This window comes from Varanus komodoensis, unplaced genomic scaffold, assembly GCF_004798865.1.
Source record: "Varanus komodoensis strain SLA01 unplaced genomic scaffold, ASM479886v1 scaffold1, whole genome shotgun sequence".
NCBI lineage: Eukaryota > Metazoa > Chordata > Lepidosauria > Squamata > Varanidae > Varanus > Varanus komodoensis.
Window position 1 is genome coordinate 86,937,821 of NW_025335268.1, and position 20,374 is coordinate 86,958,194.

Below are 20,374 nucleotides of genomic sequence, written 5' to 3' on the forward strand. Positions count from 1 at the left end.
TGGTCCTTTATCATGCCCATCTTTGCATGAAATGTTCCCTTCATATCTCCAATTTTCTTGAAGGGATCTCTGGTCCTCCCTATTCTATTGTTTTCTTCTATTTCTTTGCACGGTTCATTTAAGAAGGCATTCTTACTTCTTCTAGCTATTCTCTGGAATTCTGCATTCAATTGGGTGTATCTTTCTCTTTCTCCCTTGCCTTTCGCTTCCCTTCTTTCCTCAGCTATTTGTAAAGCTTCCTCAGACAGCCATTTTGCTTTCTTGCATTTCTTTTTCTTTGGGATTAGCAAAGTATATTGATATCAATGAACCCTACTTCCAAGGCTTAGGTTTCCTTTGGTACAGATAAGACTGCTATTTTTATCATGGGACCATTTCCTATTCTTTCAGCTACATGTGATCTGTTTTTGAGCTGACATATACTTTCTTATGCATTATTAACAACCAGTCAGTTTACTACTGTAGGCAGCACTATACCTCTTGTTTATTAAAAAGATGAAATTTACTTCCCTTCTCTATCAAAGTTATCCATTATTTCATACAGCTGACAGATCCCACAGCTGACAGATTTAATGACATTCAGCCCATCTTAATTTTCTGTCATGTACCTTATAACATATTCAGAATTTCCTTGCAGTCTTTATATCCCAACAAGATCCTAATTTTCTGGAATAAAAATGAAATCTTCAAAGATGACAGTATTCTCATCTTAATGATTTTTTTTTTTTTTTTGGTAATAAAATTGAAAATGGAAAGTGGCAGAATGCTCAATCTGATCCTTTTTCAAGTGGACAAGTTTTTATCAGGCTATCTGAAAATAACCAGTTATTTTCACATTATAACGCCTAGTTAAAGTATGGGAGGACCGGTTTAGCTAGCTTTAACTTATACTGTTAACTGACAACAACAATTATTAGAAGTCTGCCTTGAATTGTCCTGCTCAACACTGAACTCCTAATATTAAACTGTTACAGAAGTAGATTTGTAAATAAGTTTTACTAATGTAACATCTAATTTCGGAAGCCCGGCCTCATTTTCAGTTAGCGTATGACTCAAAAATATACTGAAGTAGGGTTGCCACCTGCAGGCTTTTCCAGACATCCTAAATAATTGAAGAAGCGAAGATCATGAACTGCAGGTATAAACTGAATGCGTATCCAAATGTGCAAATATCTGTGGATAATGGCTATCCCCACTGGACTGATTTCAACAGGAATGCGCGTCAAGTATCTATCTCCACCCATATTATACTATAACTAGCCACTTGGTGGTGGGTAAAACCACCACTATCCTGATTGGGAATGGGATGAATCTTTCAAAGCCTATTTGAAAAATTTTCTGTAAATGGTCAAATATCTTAAACCCAGGGATGCTTTTCCAATGTCACCAGCTCTTCTGTCTGACAATTTCCTTCCTTCTTTTTTCCAAACTCACAAGTTGCAAGGGGGGGTGAGTAAAATGGAAAAACTCTTACAAAACCCAAAACAAAACCCTAAGGATCAGAACCCTTGATCTCATAGCAAAAGCACTAAGTTCAAATCACTCTATATCAATACAGAGCCTGTTGCCGGTTTCTAAACAGAAAGAAAAACGAAATATCCCCAGTCTTTCTTGCTTATTTCCTTATTTGTTTATGCATTTGCTGTTTCTTTAAACATGCTTACTTATTAAATTCTCACAGTGTTAACGTATACATGTCAACTTTTAAGTTTCAGGTATGTATTTCAGGACTGCAGCCCTAAACACTCTTTACCTTGCTTATTTATACATTAACTTTAATTTTACCTTTTCAGTGATGTACCATTTGCCTTGCTTACCCGCACCACAGCCCAAAACTTTATTACAATATAAATGGAATAAACTCCAGACCCATTATAATGGCACTGAAGACTGGTGAATTTCTTACATAAAAGCTGTACTGCTTACAACTTACACTATTCAATAATAATCAAACTTTCAAATATATAATTTCAAATATAAATTTCAAAAAATCAAATAATTGATAAATTAACATTCTATTATTTTCCTACAAAAGTGATTAAAATGGTCACAGAAACATATTGCACAAGTTCTTTCTAGTGGTTGTGCCTTTAATTCTTGCCCTTACAATCATGTGGGATGTTTTCCTGCCCTCTATTTTGGAAAATGCTTGGAGTGAATCTAGTTTGGAGGGAGTTAGAATATTTTAAAAATCAATTGCTTCATCAGCTTAGTGAATAAATCATCAATTTCTTACATCCCTTCTTCTGACCAAAATTTGCAGCCTTGGTAGTCTTCTGTCATCTGATTGCAGTGCTATAATCTATCACATTAATTTTGTTATGAATTGCTTCAAGGAAACACCAGTTGGGAAGCCAGATAGGCACTCTCTAGAGTACTGACTCCACCTAGATACAATTTGGCCTAGTGCCACTTAGTGAATAAACTATATAATGACACAATCCACACATCTTCCTGCTTTGTTTAAAGATAAAATAAATAAAACATTCGGTCATTTGTGTAATTAGTAGAGTTCAAAGAAGAATCTGCAGCAAATTCAAATGAGTTTGGATTTCAGTGAATCTCTCTAGATTTTGCAGCTTTTCCTGAATTATGGAAATTATGCAGAATTGTTTGCTTTTTAAACTATTTCAGAGGATTTGCATAAGTGCACACTTGTGTAGATGACAATTAGCACAAGTGCACATTTACAAACAAAAAAAGTCTCATACAAAACTCTGCTTCTGCCTTGAATGAATGACAGAATGAAAGACACGTGATAGTTTGCAAAGCAGAGACAAAACTGACTTAACAAAATCCATATATTATTTTGGCTATTATGATCATCTTCATTTCTATACTACCCAAGAGCTCTCTGGGCAGTCGCAACAGTACATAAAAACAATGCAGTAAAATGCCATAAAATCTTATCAAAAGAAACAGTAAAAATTAAAACCAGCTAGTAATCAGTCATTTATCTCTATATATCGAAAACTTCCAAATGATTTGACTGGAGTGAGTAACATTCTGAGTAGTAACATCACTGCTATTCATAGAAGCACAATCACAAAAACCCCTGTTTTCAGGTACTGCTCGTGTATTTGTTGATTGTGTCTTCACAGGAACAGCAAAATATGAACCTGGTGATTTTTCCTTGTATAATAGCTGAAGTTTGCCATCTTTTTCTACATAAAACTCAACATAAATGATGTCTCCTGTATCTATATGTGGTCATTTCACACTTAATTGCATTAAGATGCCAACTTCCCACATGAGTATTGCTTCATGCTTTCTAGCTTATTGATTCTGATTGGGAAATATATTAATATGTATGGACCTAATGATGACTCTCTGCTTTTGCTTCAAGAGTGCTTAGCATATTAATAGATATTATTGATCATTATTTGATCATGCATAGAGACATCAATTTGATTTTAGACCCTTTACTGGATAGATGTACGCTTGCTTCTATGAGCCAAAGGATGATGAGATTTATACTTCAACTTTATACAGCTGAACTTAGTCCTATTGATACTTGGATCATTTTGCATCTTGGCAAGACTGAGTACACTTATTTCACCAGAGCATCAGAGTTGCTTTGAATTAGATTATTTTATGGCTTCTACATCTGTATTATGTCAATTAAATCTCTATGGGACTGATATACTGATAGTGTTAGAGCAGCCCAAGTTTGCTTGAAGTTGCTATATCCAGTTATTCCAAGTGCTCCAAATCAATTTCATTTCAATATTTATCTTTTTAATTTCAGGATATTTTGAAACAAGATTTCTGCTGAGTTGTTCAAGTATTTTAAAACTGTATCGATTCCTGAGCCATTGAGTGGGAATCCAGAAAGTCTTTTTATTGAATGAATTTTTGCCCATGGTATTTATAAAAAAGAAAATAAAATGCAACAAATCTTTAAACTAGGAGTTGAAATCTTTTATAACACAATTCACAATTTGCCCAGCTACACAACTATTAGAAGATGCAGAACTTTAAATGCAAGTTGAGTACTGTTCTTTCACAGCTGACAGAATTTGTATTCACAAGTAAACTGAGAAAGTGGTGAACATGTAAAGTAAAAATTTGGCACATCATTCTAAACAATGAAAACATAAAATGTTAGGTCAAATATTAAAGAGCAGAGTATGACATATACCTCTACCATAGATATGAGCTCCCAATTTGTAGTTTTTTATTCTCATTTGTATAGTATGTTAACCTTCTATGTTTAGAATCCACACAATGTTAGTTTCACTTGATGCCTCTGCTTATAAAGGGAATTATGAAGCAATTCCAAATAGGAATATTGAAAAATCACCTGGTTCTGACAGGTTTCCCACTAAGTAGTAAGTTAGCTCCAAAATCCTACTTCTAGCACCACTTTCTTTGGTACCAACTCATGGGGAAAAAATAGTCTTACCCGCAAAATTTCTTCAACACAGCTGTCATCTCTTGGCCCACTGTCCTGGAAACAAAGAGGAAAACAGATACAAAGTGAGAAATAGCGTCTAACACATTTACACAATGTGATAACGAGTAACACATTGCAGGATTTGGGGCAGTGGGAAGCTGCCTGGCATGGTTCTCTGGTGTGCCAAGCAGGATAATGACTCGCTCTGAGGATCCCTCAGGGCAAGACATAAGCCCACTGCTCTGAAAAGCCATGCTAGAAACTCTTGCTGAGATATTCAGTGCAGTCAGATAGCAGTCGCCTCAGTTCTCCAAAGCAGTCGCCCATCTTGCCTTGCTCAGAATAAGGTGGAGAATGCTCTAAAGAATCACAGCAGCTGCTTGCTGGCTGCATTTGCTGGCTGGGGTCACCACTTTGGCCACCCTATTGGAGAGGTATAGGAGGCAGCAGTGGAGTCCATGGGACTCATCGTCCTTCCAGACCCTCCAGCTTAGGCAGGGGGTTCATGCAACCTTATGGGGGCTGGGCCTGCTGAAGTGCTGCACACCATAAACCTCTTCACTACAAGCCTCGCTGAAGTGAAGTTGCTAGCATGTACTTCTGCACAGGACTCACCCATTCTAATGGGATTTGAGTAGGAGAAGGTCATAATGAATCAAATGAAAGCCAGTGTAATGTAGTGGTTAGTGTGTTGGACTGCGATCCAGGAAAAGGGGGTTCTATTCCTCACTCAGCCACAAAGCTCACCAGGTGACTTTGGGCCAGCCTAGTTCACAGGGTTGTTGTGAGGATAAGAATGAGAGTCAATGTAAGCAGCCTTGAGTTCCTTGAAGAAAAAGGGGAAAAATAAATATAATAAATAAATAAAATGAATTGTTCCTTATATTAAAAATGAATCAATTAATAAAAGATCAAGATAACTTTATGAAGCAATACAAAAAGAAGTCAGCAGTCAACATCATCTATTATCTTGTCAATGTTAGTTACCCTCATCTTACACCAGTGACATACCTGTTATACAGCACTGTGAAGGGTGACCTTATGCAGCCTTAAGTTACAAAATATCCAAGCGTATTTAGTGAGCTGGATCCAAGGCCTGCCTTTTGTGAATTCTTACAGAAGGTGCTTTCACCTGATTTTGGTGGATCCTCTCCCATCTCCTCAGCTCACCCCATTCAGCACAGTCCTCTACAGTAGCAAAGATGGGAAAAGAAGCATGTTTTTCCTAGTCTGGCTGCATGTAGCGAAATCTGGATCCCATCACTGTTTCTGGGCCAACAATTTAAACAGAGAGGGCTATACTAGGTGACAACCAATACACATATTCAGAACTGTGGCATTTATGAAGTTTCTGTATATTTTACTTGATTACTCTTTCGTACAACCAATACGTAGACTCTACTGGGAATGTTGAAAATTGTGGGATATGGTGGCGGAAATTTCTTCCCCTTGATAAAAAGTGTTCTTTTCTAAGGTGAAGCCCCTTCAAGGAAATATAATCTGGGGTGGAGAAATGGTATGCAAAGAAATGGTTAAATACACCTGCTTTATCAATGTTTAGGTCCAAATTCCCCTCTCCCATAATTGTCGCTGAGGTTTTGTGCATGTGCATATGAGCAACACATGGTAAGGCCCTAAATTCTTTCACTGTTAACTTCTGTGACTGACTTCTGTGCTGCATAACAAAACTATCAACATGTTGCTATTAATACTTTGAAAGAGCCACATCAGTTAGATTCAGAAATGATTTCTAATTTTCATTGTAAAAATGAAATATTTATTTAATGCTAGGGGTGTGCTAGTTATTAAACATCTCAAAACTATGCATGGCCATGTAATGGAAAGGGTCTGGAATGCTCTGCTGTTATTCAAACTGAACAAAAATTACTGGCATTATTAAAAGTTATTATTTTAAATCCACTGCCATGATTTCAGAGAATTCCTCAAGTTTCAGTCCCCTCCTGAATTTCTAAGCACCAATCTGAACTGGGGAATATACATCTTGATATACATCTGCCTGAACCTAGAGATACTAATGTGTTGATGATCCTGTTTATTCTAATTTGGACAAGCCATCCTTTTAATTTTAGTTTAGTTTAGTTTTTATTTTAGTTTTTGGTAATTGAATCTTCCTTGCCTAAAAAACCTTGCATCACATATCAACCTGACTCCTAACATAACTCTGAAAGCTCTGACTTCCCCTCGAATTGACCTCTACCTGGGTCAGCTTTTTTATGCATCTTACAGGAGAGCATATCCAGTTGTGTGTGCATGTGCGTGTGTGTGGACTGCTTTTTTATTGGAGGAAAATCTACTCTCAGGTCCCACAAGCCCTGACCATTTATTGCCCCAGCTGTTTTGCTCTGAATGTCAAGATAAGATTCATTCACAAGGTTCTCAGGGCAGAGGTTCTCTCAGCTAGGTTCATAACATTCAGAGATACTGAACTGTCTGAAATCTCAAAGGAAAAGGCCTGTTACTACTTCATGGATGGAAAATGCCAGCATGCACATTTCTTTTCCTTTTCTGTTATGTGATTTCTTCTGAAAAATAAAAGCAACACTGATGCTACAGCTTGCTGTGAAAAGAAAGTACTTTCAGGTGGCACAAATCCATCCCATATCTAATCCACACTTACTGTCAGTGAAAGGTGTACTGGCAAAGGGTTAAAGCTCCTCTGCCCCATGCCCTGGACAGGATTGGATTTTGGTGCCAAATATTATAAATGCTTTAGGACATCCAGGGATAAGACATCCAGACATGTCACTTAGAAGAAACCTAAGCACACTTATCAGAAAGAAAGACACATTGAAATTAATGGGTCGTACTTCTGATAAAACACTCGGTTAAGATTGTGCAGCCCACAAAACCATCCAGGTATTTCAATATCAGGATCAATAAGTCAGAAATCCTATACAAATTTGTCTGGGAATTAATCCCACTGAATTTAGCAGGACTTCCTTCTGACAGAGTAGATATGCACAGGCTGACTGTTACTTTCTCATAAATGTGTGCATAGTTTAGTCAACATGTGATACAGCTTTTTAAAGTCATTTTTGTTGTGCAAATTGCCAGATTTAGCTAGCAGAACAGAGCATGGCCCATGATGGAGATAAAGACAACATATAGATTATCCGTCCACAAGCTGATGCCTTCCAGATGTGTTGAACTACATCCCCTATTGTTTATTTATTTAAAACATTTCTATGCCGCCCCCATCACAACAAAGCCTCGGGGCGGCTCACAAAGAATACATAAAAACATACATAAATAACAATAATATAACAATTTAAAAGAAAAAAAACATTAAAAAACCCCCGGCGCATTCTCAGCTAAAAATTTTTAAATCCTAATTAATACAATGATGTAGCAATTAAAATAAGTTTTAAATAAAAAGGTCTTAGCCTGGCACCGAAAAACAAATAACGATGGCGCCAGGCGGACCTCTCTGGGGAGCACATTCCATAGCTGGGGCGCCACCGCAGAGAAAGCCCTCCTCCGGGTACTCACCCTCCTAATATCATTCACAGAGGGTTCCCGGAGAAGGGCATCCGTTGCTGATCTCAAGGGGCGGGAGGGCATATATGGGCGCAAGCGTTCCTTTCGATATCCTATTATCCCCAACCAGCATGCTGACTGAGTTTGTGGGAGCTATAATCCAACACATTTGGTTGGAGAAGGCTGGTGTAGATGATAGCGTTCTAGAAAGTTTGGGATATAATTGCCTATGGTAAATATGGTAAATCTTTTTTCCTCCTTGGTACCTAAGGGTTAAAAAACCCAGCTTACAAGGCAAGCACTGGGCATAGGGAGTTTGAGGGCTGTAGGCTCAATCTTGTTACTGTGATATATTAGCATTTGCGAATTTGAAACTGTCAGTCAAACCTCTTAAGGTTAAGAAAGAATGGAAACCTTTTCAACCCGCTCTACTTTTCCAGGAGCATCAGAACAATCAATTATAAACAGCTGCAATGAAAATATTTCATCCTACAAAAGCTGCTTGGGCACCTCCAGTGAAATGTTTAGACATGCTAGCCAGGCAATCTCATAACTCTTTAGCATTTTGTTCATATAAAACACACAGTATAGTCCAGAAACAATAAGAGGGAAATGTAATGGACTGGAACGGTATAGTTCTATTAATAAAATATAAGGTTTTTATTGTTATTGTGAACAATTAATTGCATAAAATCAATACTTTGTCACAGTATATTAATGGTTTTCTTTATTTATAAAAAATGGTTGTTGAGCTGAACATATTCTCTTGCCTCACTGCTGGAAAATGGTCATACCTAAATTGCTACTGCAGATTGCCAACCTAATCCTTCTAGATGTATGATTCCCATCAGGATTTCTTACACTCTGCAAAAACTGAATATCTAGCATGAAGTACCCAGTACTACTAGAATTTATTTCCTTGTCTCAAAATACAATGCATTTCCAAAAGAGCCAGCTGGTCTTTTTTCTGAAAATGCTTTTTTGCAGGGACATTATCTGTTGCACCATGTGTTTTAATGCATGCTGTAAATGTATTAAACTGACTAATTAGCTACCTATTTTTCTGGAAAGTTCTGAATGTGGAAATTAGATCCTTTTGTCGTTGCAGCAGGTAAGCTTCTTTGTGCAGAGCATGAGCATCAGGACTTAATAAAAACCAAGGTCCAATTTGAAATCTTAGCACTCTGTAATTCCATTCCAGTGCAATGTATTTAAATTTTTGAGATTTCTGTGAAGTGCATATAGTGGAGTGTGCAAATCCTAAACTATAACTTATTAAGAATTGTACTATTTTTTGGTATATTGGTTAACCTAATTATGGATAAGCAGGAATAGAATGAATAACCTGATAAAAGCTCAGGGGAGTAAATCAAAGTGGAAAGTGGTAACCTAAGCAGAATACAACATTATAACTAAATGTGTGTGTCATCATGGTATACCAATTAGAGCAGAACTAGGCAACCTTTTTCCCTGTTTCCAGATGTTTGGAACTACAAGTCTCATCAGACCCGGTGAGGGAGTTCTGCTATATTCAGAGAGCTTGCTTTTCTAGAACAAATTAGCAAAATCCTATTGCATAATAGGTGTTTGTAACAGACAAAAGAGGATATGGGGTCATTAGCCCTTCTGCAACACTAAAATGTGAATCCAACCATCACCTGTGATGTATTTTTCAATATCTTAAAATGCATGTGTTTCTTTCCCTTTTTAAAGAATCTAAATTAACAATACACCAATAGAAGCTATATAGTGTGAAAGTGAATTGCATTGACATTTACTTTATATAACACCAAATATAGCTGTTTTGTGTTTACAATTAATGAATGATAATAGGTGCTTTAACCAGAAGCATAATAAGAATAACTGTTTATAAATGATAAGTTTTCACTCCCATTGAGCTGAAAATGATGAATGAATATAGAAAAAATATTAAAATTTTGTTAGTAACCTCCTAGATTGGTGAGGCATTGGTGGAATGGAAGATGAAGGATGGGAAGCTTTGGTTCTTCCTGAAAGGAGACATGGAAATATAGAGGGAATAATTCAATAGATGCTTATGCCTCCTAGCCAATTCTCTTGCAATCCCCAAATTCCATTACTCAAGCAGCTCCCACCGCACATGCAATTTAGCACTTCTAGAGGCAATGCAAAACAAGCAAAATCACTCAGTTGCAGAAGGAAGCTCCATCAACCTACTTCCTTCCAGAGATTAGCATTTCCTGTAATCTGAATATCTCCAATAGGATGCACTAAACTTCCTTGGCATAGGTGGTGTGCCCCACTAACACAATAGAACCCATGGACCTATAATTATAAAAAAGTATCCGCGAGGAGAAAAGAATCACTGCCCAGAACAGCTGCCATCACACTGAGCTTGTGAATGAGGAGTCATGCGGCCCACTGAGTTTGAGAAATGGAGGTGGAATGACAGGGAGGAAAGGGCCTTAAAATGTTGGAAAAGTGAGCTAGAATTAAAGGCTCTGCCCATTTTCCCAACATGGCAAACTGGTACGAATTTATTTAGCAACAGAGTGACTTTCACGTATGAGAACCACTCCCCCACAATGCAGGACTATGATAAAAGACCTGGACATGAGACCTTGCTTCTTTGGATAGTATCCAATGTTGTCCTAGCATTAGCACAAATGATGTTGGTTGCACTAGTGTGAACCAACATTTGCACAATGTAACCTGGGCAACAAGTGCGATATTTGCTGCCATAGTCTGATGGAGGAGCTGCAGAAGACAGGGTGTTTTTTTCTTCAGATAGGATGAAGATTGCATATTCCCTTTTTTCAGCTTTGCCAATGGATTACAACAGGAAATTGTTGTTCTTGTTCATTGTATTATGCTGCGCAAGCATTGGATAATTCCCAGATCTGGCACATTAATAAGAGATCAACTGTGGGTTAGCATTTAGCTCTAAAATATCTTAGCAGCTGTGTCAAGAAGCCAATGGTCAACTCAAGGCTCTACTATCATATAAGCAACTCTTCATATATTTTAGGCAAAAGCTGAAATTGTCCTTTGAACTAGAATGGAATCTGGATGAGAATATATTTCTGAAGATGCTTCCCAATATTAAAAGATATCTGGCAATATTAGCATTGAATGAAGTAAGGAGAAACTAATATCACAAGGAAAATTAATATTCCATCCATTTCTCTGTGTTTATAAAAAAAAAAAGTTCCACTTGGGGTTCACTTTATATGCTTAAAGGTTCTAACAATTAATAACCTATTCATCAGCCTTGTATATTGAGTTTTATTCTAGACTGAGTTAATAATTATAATGATTTCTGTGAACATAACAAATTTTATTATTTTACAATGAATGCACCTTTGGGCTTAAGTGGGGTGAACATTGCTGAGCAATGTGTGAACATTAGGAGCATTTCTAATTAAATGAATCATAAAACACTAAATATATTGAGTTCCTGGAACATAATAAAAGCATCTAATAATTTCAGAAATCATATCCATATTGTCTATAATCTGCTACAACTCTATGACTACAAATGCTTCCATGGGCTTCTGGAAATGTTCAGAACATTAAAAATAGACTTTTGTGAACCACAGTGCACAAAAGCTTCTGTGCCATAATAAATGTGCTAGCCTTCTCCTACGTCTCTCTTGTTTTGCTTCAACCAACTAACATCACTTTTCCTCTTGAAAAGTAACAAATGTTATGTAAAAGTTCTGTAACATGTGTACTTTACATATGTTCACACCTGAAACAAAACATATATTCCCTTTCTCCATCTCACTTACCCATGATTTTCTGATCTGGACTGGAGCGCACCTATCAAAGGAGGCTGGAAATACCACAGTACTTCTGAAATAGTACTTCTCAGTCTGAAATCTGCTACTCAGAACAGCACCACAGTTTCTAAACCCATCCACCTTGAACATTTGTCTATTTATTTAACATTTTTTTACCTCCCTCTTCAGCTAAAAAGAGTCCCAGAGCGGCTCACACAGAATCAATAGCAGACCATACAGTACCATATGGGCTTACAATCAAAATGTTATGAATAGGGAGTGAACTTGAGTAAGAAAGCCGCTCCAGACATGCGGTTTGACTTGGGTAGTTAGACAACCTGTCACTCAAGGGCTATAAGTAGTCCTCAGCCTAATTTCAAAAGCAACTGGTTCAGACCTCTGGTAAGAAGACTATCCCTTCCCTGGAAGCCTGGTGAGCTAGGAGTAGTGGACAGAGAGTGCTTGGGAGAGCAAGAAAGAGAAGGAGGGAGGCAAGCAGGCAGGGAGAATAGAGGATGTTAGAAAGAAAAAAGGATGTAGGAGTGCCCGAGGAAGTGAAAGAAGGTTGTGCTGCAGCATGCAGCTGCCAACAGATTATCCTCCAAAGGAATGCAGTTCTTAGCAGGAAAAAAATGTTCCCAACCTGATCTAGATCTAAAATAAGGGGATAATCCATGCTATACATCATTTCTCTGCAGCACATTCTGTAATGTGATCTTACAAGATTTCAACTGGGTATCAACCTTAGTCCCACTCAGGAAGATGAAATAACCAATCAAAGTCTGAAGTAATGAAATTGGATCGAGACTAGAATTGTGGGACTGTGGTCATGGCTTGGGGAGGCCTTGGTGGATACCAGCACAAGAAGTAGTGATAGTCTTCAACTCCTTTGCTTATTTTACCATTTCATGAGATGAATTTACTTGTGCTCTGATATGTAGGACAGCTTGCATGACTATGCTAATACGATCTTGAGCAGGTCAAATTAGATTCCTCAAGAAGCAATCAGCAGACTGGACTGCTCCAACAAAGATCAGTGCTAGACAGAGGCTTAAGTAGGAAGTTGCCACAATTTCGGCTACTTAGCTCCTTCTCAAGTTTTACTCAAGATTTGACCATTAAAAGGGATCTATTTTAGCAGCCTCGGGCTGTGGAAACACCAGAGTGCTTGTCACATCTATATTCCCTTCACAGCCCAAATCCTCAGAATCTGCAGATGACAAATGAACTTCCTCTAAATGCCCTGGAGAACTGGGTCCTCTGAGAACTGAGTCCTGGGTAAACAGAAGTCTCATGATGCCTTGTGATTGCTGACTAAATCTTCAGCCTCTTCTGAGGATAAGAGATTGGAACACTTTGGGGATGATGGTTCCATGGCACTTACAGGAAGAACACTTATTATGCCTGCCATGATTGCTTAGCTACTTGTAAATTAAGATATATCACTGTTTGCATTTACCTGTTAGCAGCCTGCTTTTAATAATGGAGGGAGGGGAGGCAGTATAACTAACTGCTACAGAGCCCTCTCTTCCTACCTGGGCACAAAGGAAGCAAAACCAAAATACAGGAAAATGAATGGAATCAATACTTGTCTTACGTGTACATAAAGTGCTGGGAGAGATATATACAGAGCCGAATATTTGTTGAATGTTTCCCCTAAATATAACTTCTCTTTTGATATTAGTATAGTCTCAACAATGTATGAGCCATAATGTATGAGTTATTGCAGAAATACTCACCTTGATTATACTTTGTGTTATTTTGATGCTGTTCACTACACTTATCTTTTGCCATGCTTGTAGCCAGCTTAAAAGCTGACCAAAATGTGTGTGTTGGGGGAGGGCGGAGCACAGTTAATCTACCTTGTAGGTCTTTTAAGGATAGAACTGTAAATTTTAATTTATTTATTAAAAATCAGGTTAGGAGAAAAAAATAAAAAGGGCAATCCCACGCAGCTGCGGGCCTTCCCTCTCGTTTGTCATCACTTCCCTTGACCTCTTTTGTTCACTGACTTTAATCTGTGGTATTCTATGAACTCTTACTTATGGGTACCGTCTTGCCATCATGTCAAAAGAGGTTTGATGATGACATTAAGTAAAACTCGCAGCTAATTAAATTGCAGTGATGGCAGAGAAAGCTGATGATAAGAAGGGCAATGAAGGGGGCGGATAAACAGTGCCAAAAATACTAGGTGCCACAACAGGATATAAATACAAAAGAGGAACCACATGAAATGAAGTCATATATCTATACAGTCTTGAAAAATCAGTCAAGATGACAGGTCCCTTTTGGAAATACAAAAACAAGCACTAGTAAGCGATGATCTCTGGTTCCATGTGCATGGAAGACAGCAGTTCAAAACAATAACACCCTTTCATACAGATGTAAAGCTTTTCTATATTTAGCAGGTGTTGCCTTTGGCTCTTTACTGATGACTGTTTCCTATGAATATTAAGCTACAATCCAATATACACTTACCTAGAGTAAGTCTCACTGTTCTCAGCTGGGCCTACATCTGAACAGACATGGGTAAGTTTGCACTATTAAATATATTAAAGGAACAGGTTGATCCTATTGATTTGCATAAGAGGTAAATTCAGCTAATTATTTTTTCACTAAATAATGGTTCCAATCAATTATTTAAAATCAAACTGCACTAACCATAGCAAGAGTGCTATAACATGTTTAAAAGTTTTTGAAAGAATAATTTTGTGTTAGAAGATGAGAGATTTGCTCCTTGATTTAGTTGTTCCTTTATTTAGAAGCATCAGACTTTAACTATGTGCATGGAAGACAAGAAGCTTTAGACTGCCAGCCAATGTGGATGCATGTAATTTGGAGGACTACAGGCATCAATGGAAAGAAGCAGGGGCACAGAGATTAGGAACGTCAAAACATGTAGGCAGACCGTTCTTGCCATCTATATGTTTCTTCCTTCATTGCAAGGGGAAGCTTGAGGCCCTGGCAGGATTCTTCAGGGGACAATAGGCTTTGCTCCCTCCTTGCCCCTTGGCATGCCCCTTTGCACCAGCTCCAGATAGGATCTTCCATCTTCAGGGCACAGCCAGCATGGAAAGAGCTAGATGGGCTGCAAGGGTGGAGGAAAGACTGGAGCGTTTTCCTGAGGCTAGAGCCAGGACTTTGACCTATTCTATGGTCCCCAAAACAATGTTCAAAGGCCATCAGATTGTATCCTAAACCAGTAATCTCTCTATAATTTTATATACTTCAGAACCAGACTGAACAACCTCACATTATGAAGACGTAGTGCAACTGCTCTTGGGAAAAATCATCCTTACTGTTTTATTGTAGCGGTTTTTTTGTCATCCTGGCTCATTAAAGGAAGTCAGGATTGACTAAGGAAGGAAGAAAAAGAGAGTAAGATCAAACACTTCTACATCATTTTATAATGAATAAACTAGAGATGTATGGCATCTACTTTTTCATGCTCTCTCAGAAAGCTTATACCGAAGCATTTTCTCACCAGATACAAATGCAATATCTGACTTGTTTCATCTCCTAGAGCTCTGACTCATGTGCTGCCTGAAATACAGAACTATTTTTGGAAACAGGGACTTGAGGAAATAAATGTGCATACATAGACAAGTACTTTATATGCCCATACTGTAAGGAAACTGGATGTCACCTGGGCAAAAGTCTTTAGAAATAATCAAATAAGCACAAAACACCCAAACATATTTTTTTCAGATGCAGTTTGAATGTGTGAGACCTTCTGAAATGTTCTTCTGTTTGCAACCTGCATATTAGCATTTGCACAGAAATGAGTAGTGAACATTAAAATATTTGCGGCCATATTTGGATTACAATATGACATTGTTGGATGAATGTGGCATATGGTTTGCAGTTATGCATGCATTGCACATAACACAGCTAAAAAATATTTACGATGGTTCTAGCAAAGATCAAATGATTCAGACCTGAAATATCAGCTCTAAAATAGGTGAGGGCTAGATGAACCCCCATTTTTAAGAAAGGCTAGTCTATGAACAGGAAGCAGCTGTGGCACTCATGTCCTACTCATGCAATCCCCACAGGCAGCTAGATGGCCACAGTGTGAACAGAACATGAGACTAGGAAGGGCTTTGATCTCAATCAGCACAGCATTTCCTATCTCCTTATCTGGAAGTGTTCTCTGTTTGAAGACTCTCTGGAGGAAATAAAGAATCCACAGAAAGAAAGCAGGGACTTTCATGTTGCTCATCAAGCCAGTCCCTGGGCAGCAGTCTAAACAGGCACATAGCTGACCCAGTCAAAATCTTCCCCATTTTGCATTGTTGTTTAAATTATAGTAATTAAGTTAACATTTGTACATGCTCCCTCCACTCTCTTTGTCTCTCTCTCACCCCCACCACAAATTTTATGCAAATCCACATCCTCTTTTGACCACTTTCTTTGGTGATGTATAACTAGCCATCCTAATTAATTATTTTCTTGTTAAAAATGAAAGGAAGGGCTCACAAAAATCTGAGGCTTACAAGATTGGGGTTGTGCCCCAGAAAGTAGCAAGTGAGCATGGCTTCAGTATAAACCTCTTATTTATGGTCTGAAATGTTAGGCAATTCCGTAGAACTTTGCCACCTCAGTAATGTGTAAGTGAGCTAAGGCAACGGTGTCAGAAATGCTTTCTATTTTGAGGTGAAATAAATTCAAACTGAGCTAATTTGTGTACAGCTGCCAGTAATATAAACATAGCTAGTTAAAATTCTTTATATAGCACAAGGCTTTGTACTTCATACTTCAGGCAAGTTAATAAGCAGGTGTCAAAACTCTGAATTAAAATTCCCAGAAGAGGACACAGAACAAAGGACAATAAAAATGATTTTTAAATAATCATAGGGATAAATAGCATCCACTTCTGACAAATGTAAGTGCTGGCATAAAATGTTATTAGGCTACAGAGATTTTCTTTTGTTCCGGAAGTATGTTTTGTTCTCTAGCAGTGTCATTCATCATCCAAATGAGCCCTCGAAATGTAAATTAAATAGCAAAGTCTGATTCATTCAACAACATCTTTGTATTGCATTAAATCATTTTTTCTACATTTATTTCATTTCTTCCAGTGCTGAATAAACTCCTTCACATTTGTGTATTTTATGGACCCAGTTCATGCCATGCAAATATTTTGTCAATAGTGGTTTACCCAGTGTTGCTGGGTACAATAATAATTAAAACACAGACAAGCACACACACACACACACAATTTTCTTGATTGGGAATGTTGTGCAAAAATTTGTATTTGATCCAGAAAATTGCTTAGTTAAAAAAAAACTTTGAGGTACTATGCATGTTTGGAAGAAAGAAAAGCATGGCTATCTTGAGCAATGTTGGGACTCACCCATAATATGAAAAGTTCAGTAGATGTTTTGGAGTTCAGAAACATAGGCATTCACTTTAGCTTTTATGTCATAAAATGTTCCAGGCCTTTGGATTTTTTCTGGCATTCAAAAAGACCACAGGCCTGATAGGACTGATGTTTAGTTATCATAGGATGGAGAGGCTAGACATGGCAAGGTAATATAGTTAGTTAAGGTAGAAAGACAGCATAACATAGTAAATTAAAAATGTTATTTAAATCAGAAAAATGAATTTTAAAACATCTAAATATTAAAATTTAAATGAGAAATTTCTTTTGAACAATAGTTAGGTAAACAGTAATTAAAATGTAAGCTTGTTAGCCACATAATCTTGAAATGCAATCAATGCATACATCTGGGACTTTTCTACAAGAAAACTACACTCAACTTAAGATCAAGTTTTATTCAAAATAGCTTTTGAACAATGTTTTATTTGATATAACAATAAAACAAACATATTAAAACAAATTAAGAACAGTAATAACAAAATCAGAATCAATTAAACAGACCCACTTATATGCAAAGGGCCTGCTTGAATAAAGGTTTGTTTGTTTGTTTTTGCCTGCCAGCAGAAGGGCCACAGAGGCAGATTAGACCTAAGCTCTCTGAGAAGAGAGTTCCACAGCCTTAGAGTGACCAAGAAAACTCTCACATGGCCACCAAATATGCCTCTAGCATCACAAAATTTAGAAAATTAAGGTATCTCTGAAATATTTTAAGATCTGAACAGACGCGTTTGACAGAAGATAGTCTTTCAGGGAGCCTGGATCCTTCCTTTATCTGGATGTACAGATCATAACCAGCACTTGAACTGTGCATGGAAATGGACCAGAAGCCATTGGCGTTGTAACAAGGAAGTCATGTGGCTTTCCTCCTTGTGGTTATTAGCCTGATGTATCTACTTTGGGTTTTGTCATAGAACTGAGATCCTAAAACATCACAAGAAGCTTTTTCTTTCCAGATATAAACTCTAGGTGGCACTGTATATAGCAGGATTGTGCAAATACATAAGTAGTATTTTATTTCTATTCCCAGAAATATTCCCTGCTCTAATAACAAAAAAAAAAAAAAAAAACCATACTCACTGAAAGTGCTATAAACATTCTTGACCAATGAATGATGTACACAAAATAGAGACCTCACCTAGAAAAGCTTACCTGTTCCCTAATCTGCCTTTCAACTAACCAGGAACACCTCTGCCTTGTTCTAGAGTAGAACTAGATGCTCTAGATTCAGTTTGTTGGCCCTCATCCTGCCCATTAAAGGCACCAGGGACCCATTTAGAAATATATAGCTTTCTTGGATTCAGACAGAAAGGAGAGACAGAATTGGCAGTCACCAGTGTACCAGAGACACAGAGTTAAAGGATGCTTCTCTGTCCAAATGAAGAATGGATCTGATCATTTTTCAAATATGAATATTTATACTCCACTAAAACATAGGCATTTCATTTTCACTTGACCCAAATAAATGGATATAGTTGCCCTCGTTGTCCCTAACGAGAAGCAATCATGACCATTTTGTTTTTGATTCCACTTAGCTCATCTTGCCCCTACCAAAAACTAAGACCAAGTTAAAGAAAGCAGAAATGGGTGACACTAGAAGGGAAAAAGACGATGACAAATTTGTCCATTTCATTCCAGGAGAGCAGTGAAAGAGAAGGGGTAGGATCAGAACCTCCTGAGATTGTAGGAGTGCCTATGGCTTTAGGAGAAGGAATTTAAAAATTCTACAGTCCTTGGAATACTCGCCAATGTTCTATAGGATTTCTCTGCTAATGTTATTTCATCTGCCTTAATTCATTAGCAATTCTCTGAGTAAGACTACAATTATACATCAAACTGCATTTTAAGTAAAGCTGTCCCTTTAAAAGCCTCTGTCTTTTCAGGAAGGTATAAGGGGCATCATACTGGGGTGCCTCTCTGCCCAAAAGGCTAATGAATCCTGAACAATGAAGCAAACAAGACAGTTAATCAATAGCAGTCAGAGTACTACTTTTATCCTCCAACATCTTCATTCTCAACTCAGTGAGCATCATTACAGCAGGGAACCAGGAGAGTCAATCTCCATTAGGTGCAGACACAAGAAAAATAAATTAATTTGATGGTCATAAAAATGATGGCTTGCATTGTGTCTTTTGACCTTTTTAAAATATTATTCCTAGTGTTAATAACAATTCTTAGTTAAAATTGGGAAAAGCAGCATACTAGACTATTTGCATGTCTGCATCATAAGGAGAAAAATATTAACATGTGTTAAAGCTGCTCAAGACATTTTAAAATGAATCCATCTGATGCACTCTTCCACAGCTGATTGGAACACAGTTATCCTCGGATTGTCACACTCCTGTAAATTTTTTGATAAAGTTCAACATTCAAAAACACACTAAAATGTGCATAAATGCATATTTTAGGTGAAATGTGAATAAAAATATATTTGAAGATAAAATGCTCAAAATACGTGTTTATAAAATATAAATAAAATGTATATTTTGTTTGGGAGAATTAAAAATAAGCAAATTTAAGCTGTTAAAACTATTTATTGAAAATGAAGTTTAATCTGGAAATGGGACAGAAAAGACTTCTGAGCAAACACATATAAAATATTGTCCAACCCTAGTTGAATCATGCCTCATCTGTGTTTAATAATAGGGACTTGCTTCACCCAAATGAAGAGAATGCATCCTCTATTGTTGTGTTTAAATGTCTTACCAATAAGTCAGTTCCTGGCTTCCTTGTTCTGCAGTGAATTCTCCTCCCTGCTTGAAAGACTGCACACTGGATAGACTAGTATGAACAAGAGATGATGGAACTACTGCAGAAAAAGCAGTGGGGAGAGTCCTTCCTTAACCTCCCTCACACACATCTACAGTGGCATTGCACCTGAGGAAAAACTCAGTTTGAACAGATACCTCGGTCACTGAAAAAGTGGACAGTGCCCCAATTTCCCCACAGTTTTCCAGAACAGTAACTTTGCTATGTGAAGGAAACATCTTTCTTTTTGTACTCAGTTTTTTTACTGTGGGGAGCATGTTAGCAGCATGTCCAGGCCTCTTCTTCCAGAGCTGCAAAAGGGTTCAACCTTATGCATGTTTCAACAGAGCTAAGTACAGCTGTAGAACTTTCTATCCAAACATACACAGGACTTCATCACAAGAATCTTAAAATATTGACTGGATTTTGAGGAGTAGGATCTTATAGAGTGCAATGGTACGGTAAGGGAACAAACTCATTTTTCATCACTCCTGCTGCCCTAGAACAATATCAGCTGTCTAGAGCAGGGGGAGGAGCTAAAACTATTCCTAATTTGTCCACATCGATAGTTCTGCCATCAAAGAATAGACA

General features: G+C 37.5%; 1 protein-coding gene across 1 annotated transcript in view; it reads right to left on the bottom strand.

Annotated features, from left to right (window-relative positions):
- AFF3 (AF4/FMR2 family member 3) overlaps window positions 1-20,374 on the bottom strand; it is a 266,117-nt gene that overhangs the window by 150,207 nt on the left and 95,536 nt on the right. The window contains 1 exon segment of the mRNA XM_044431098.1: window positions 4,406-4,450. Within this exon segment, the coding sequence (XP_044287033.1) occupies window positions 4,406-4,450 (45 nt within the window).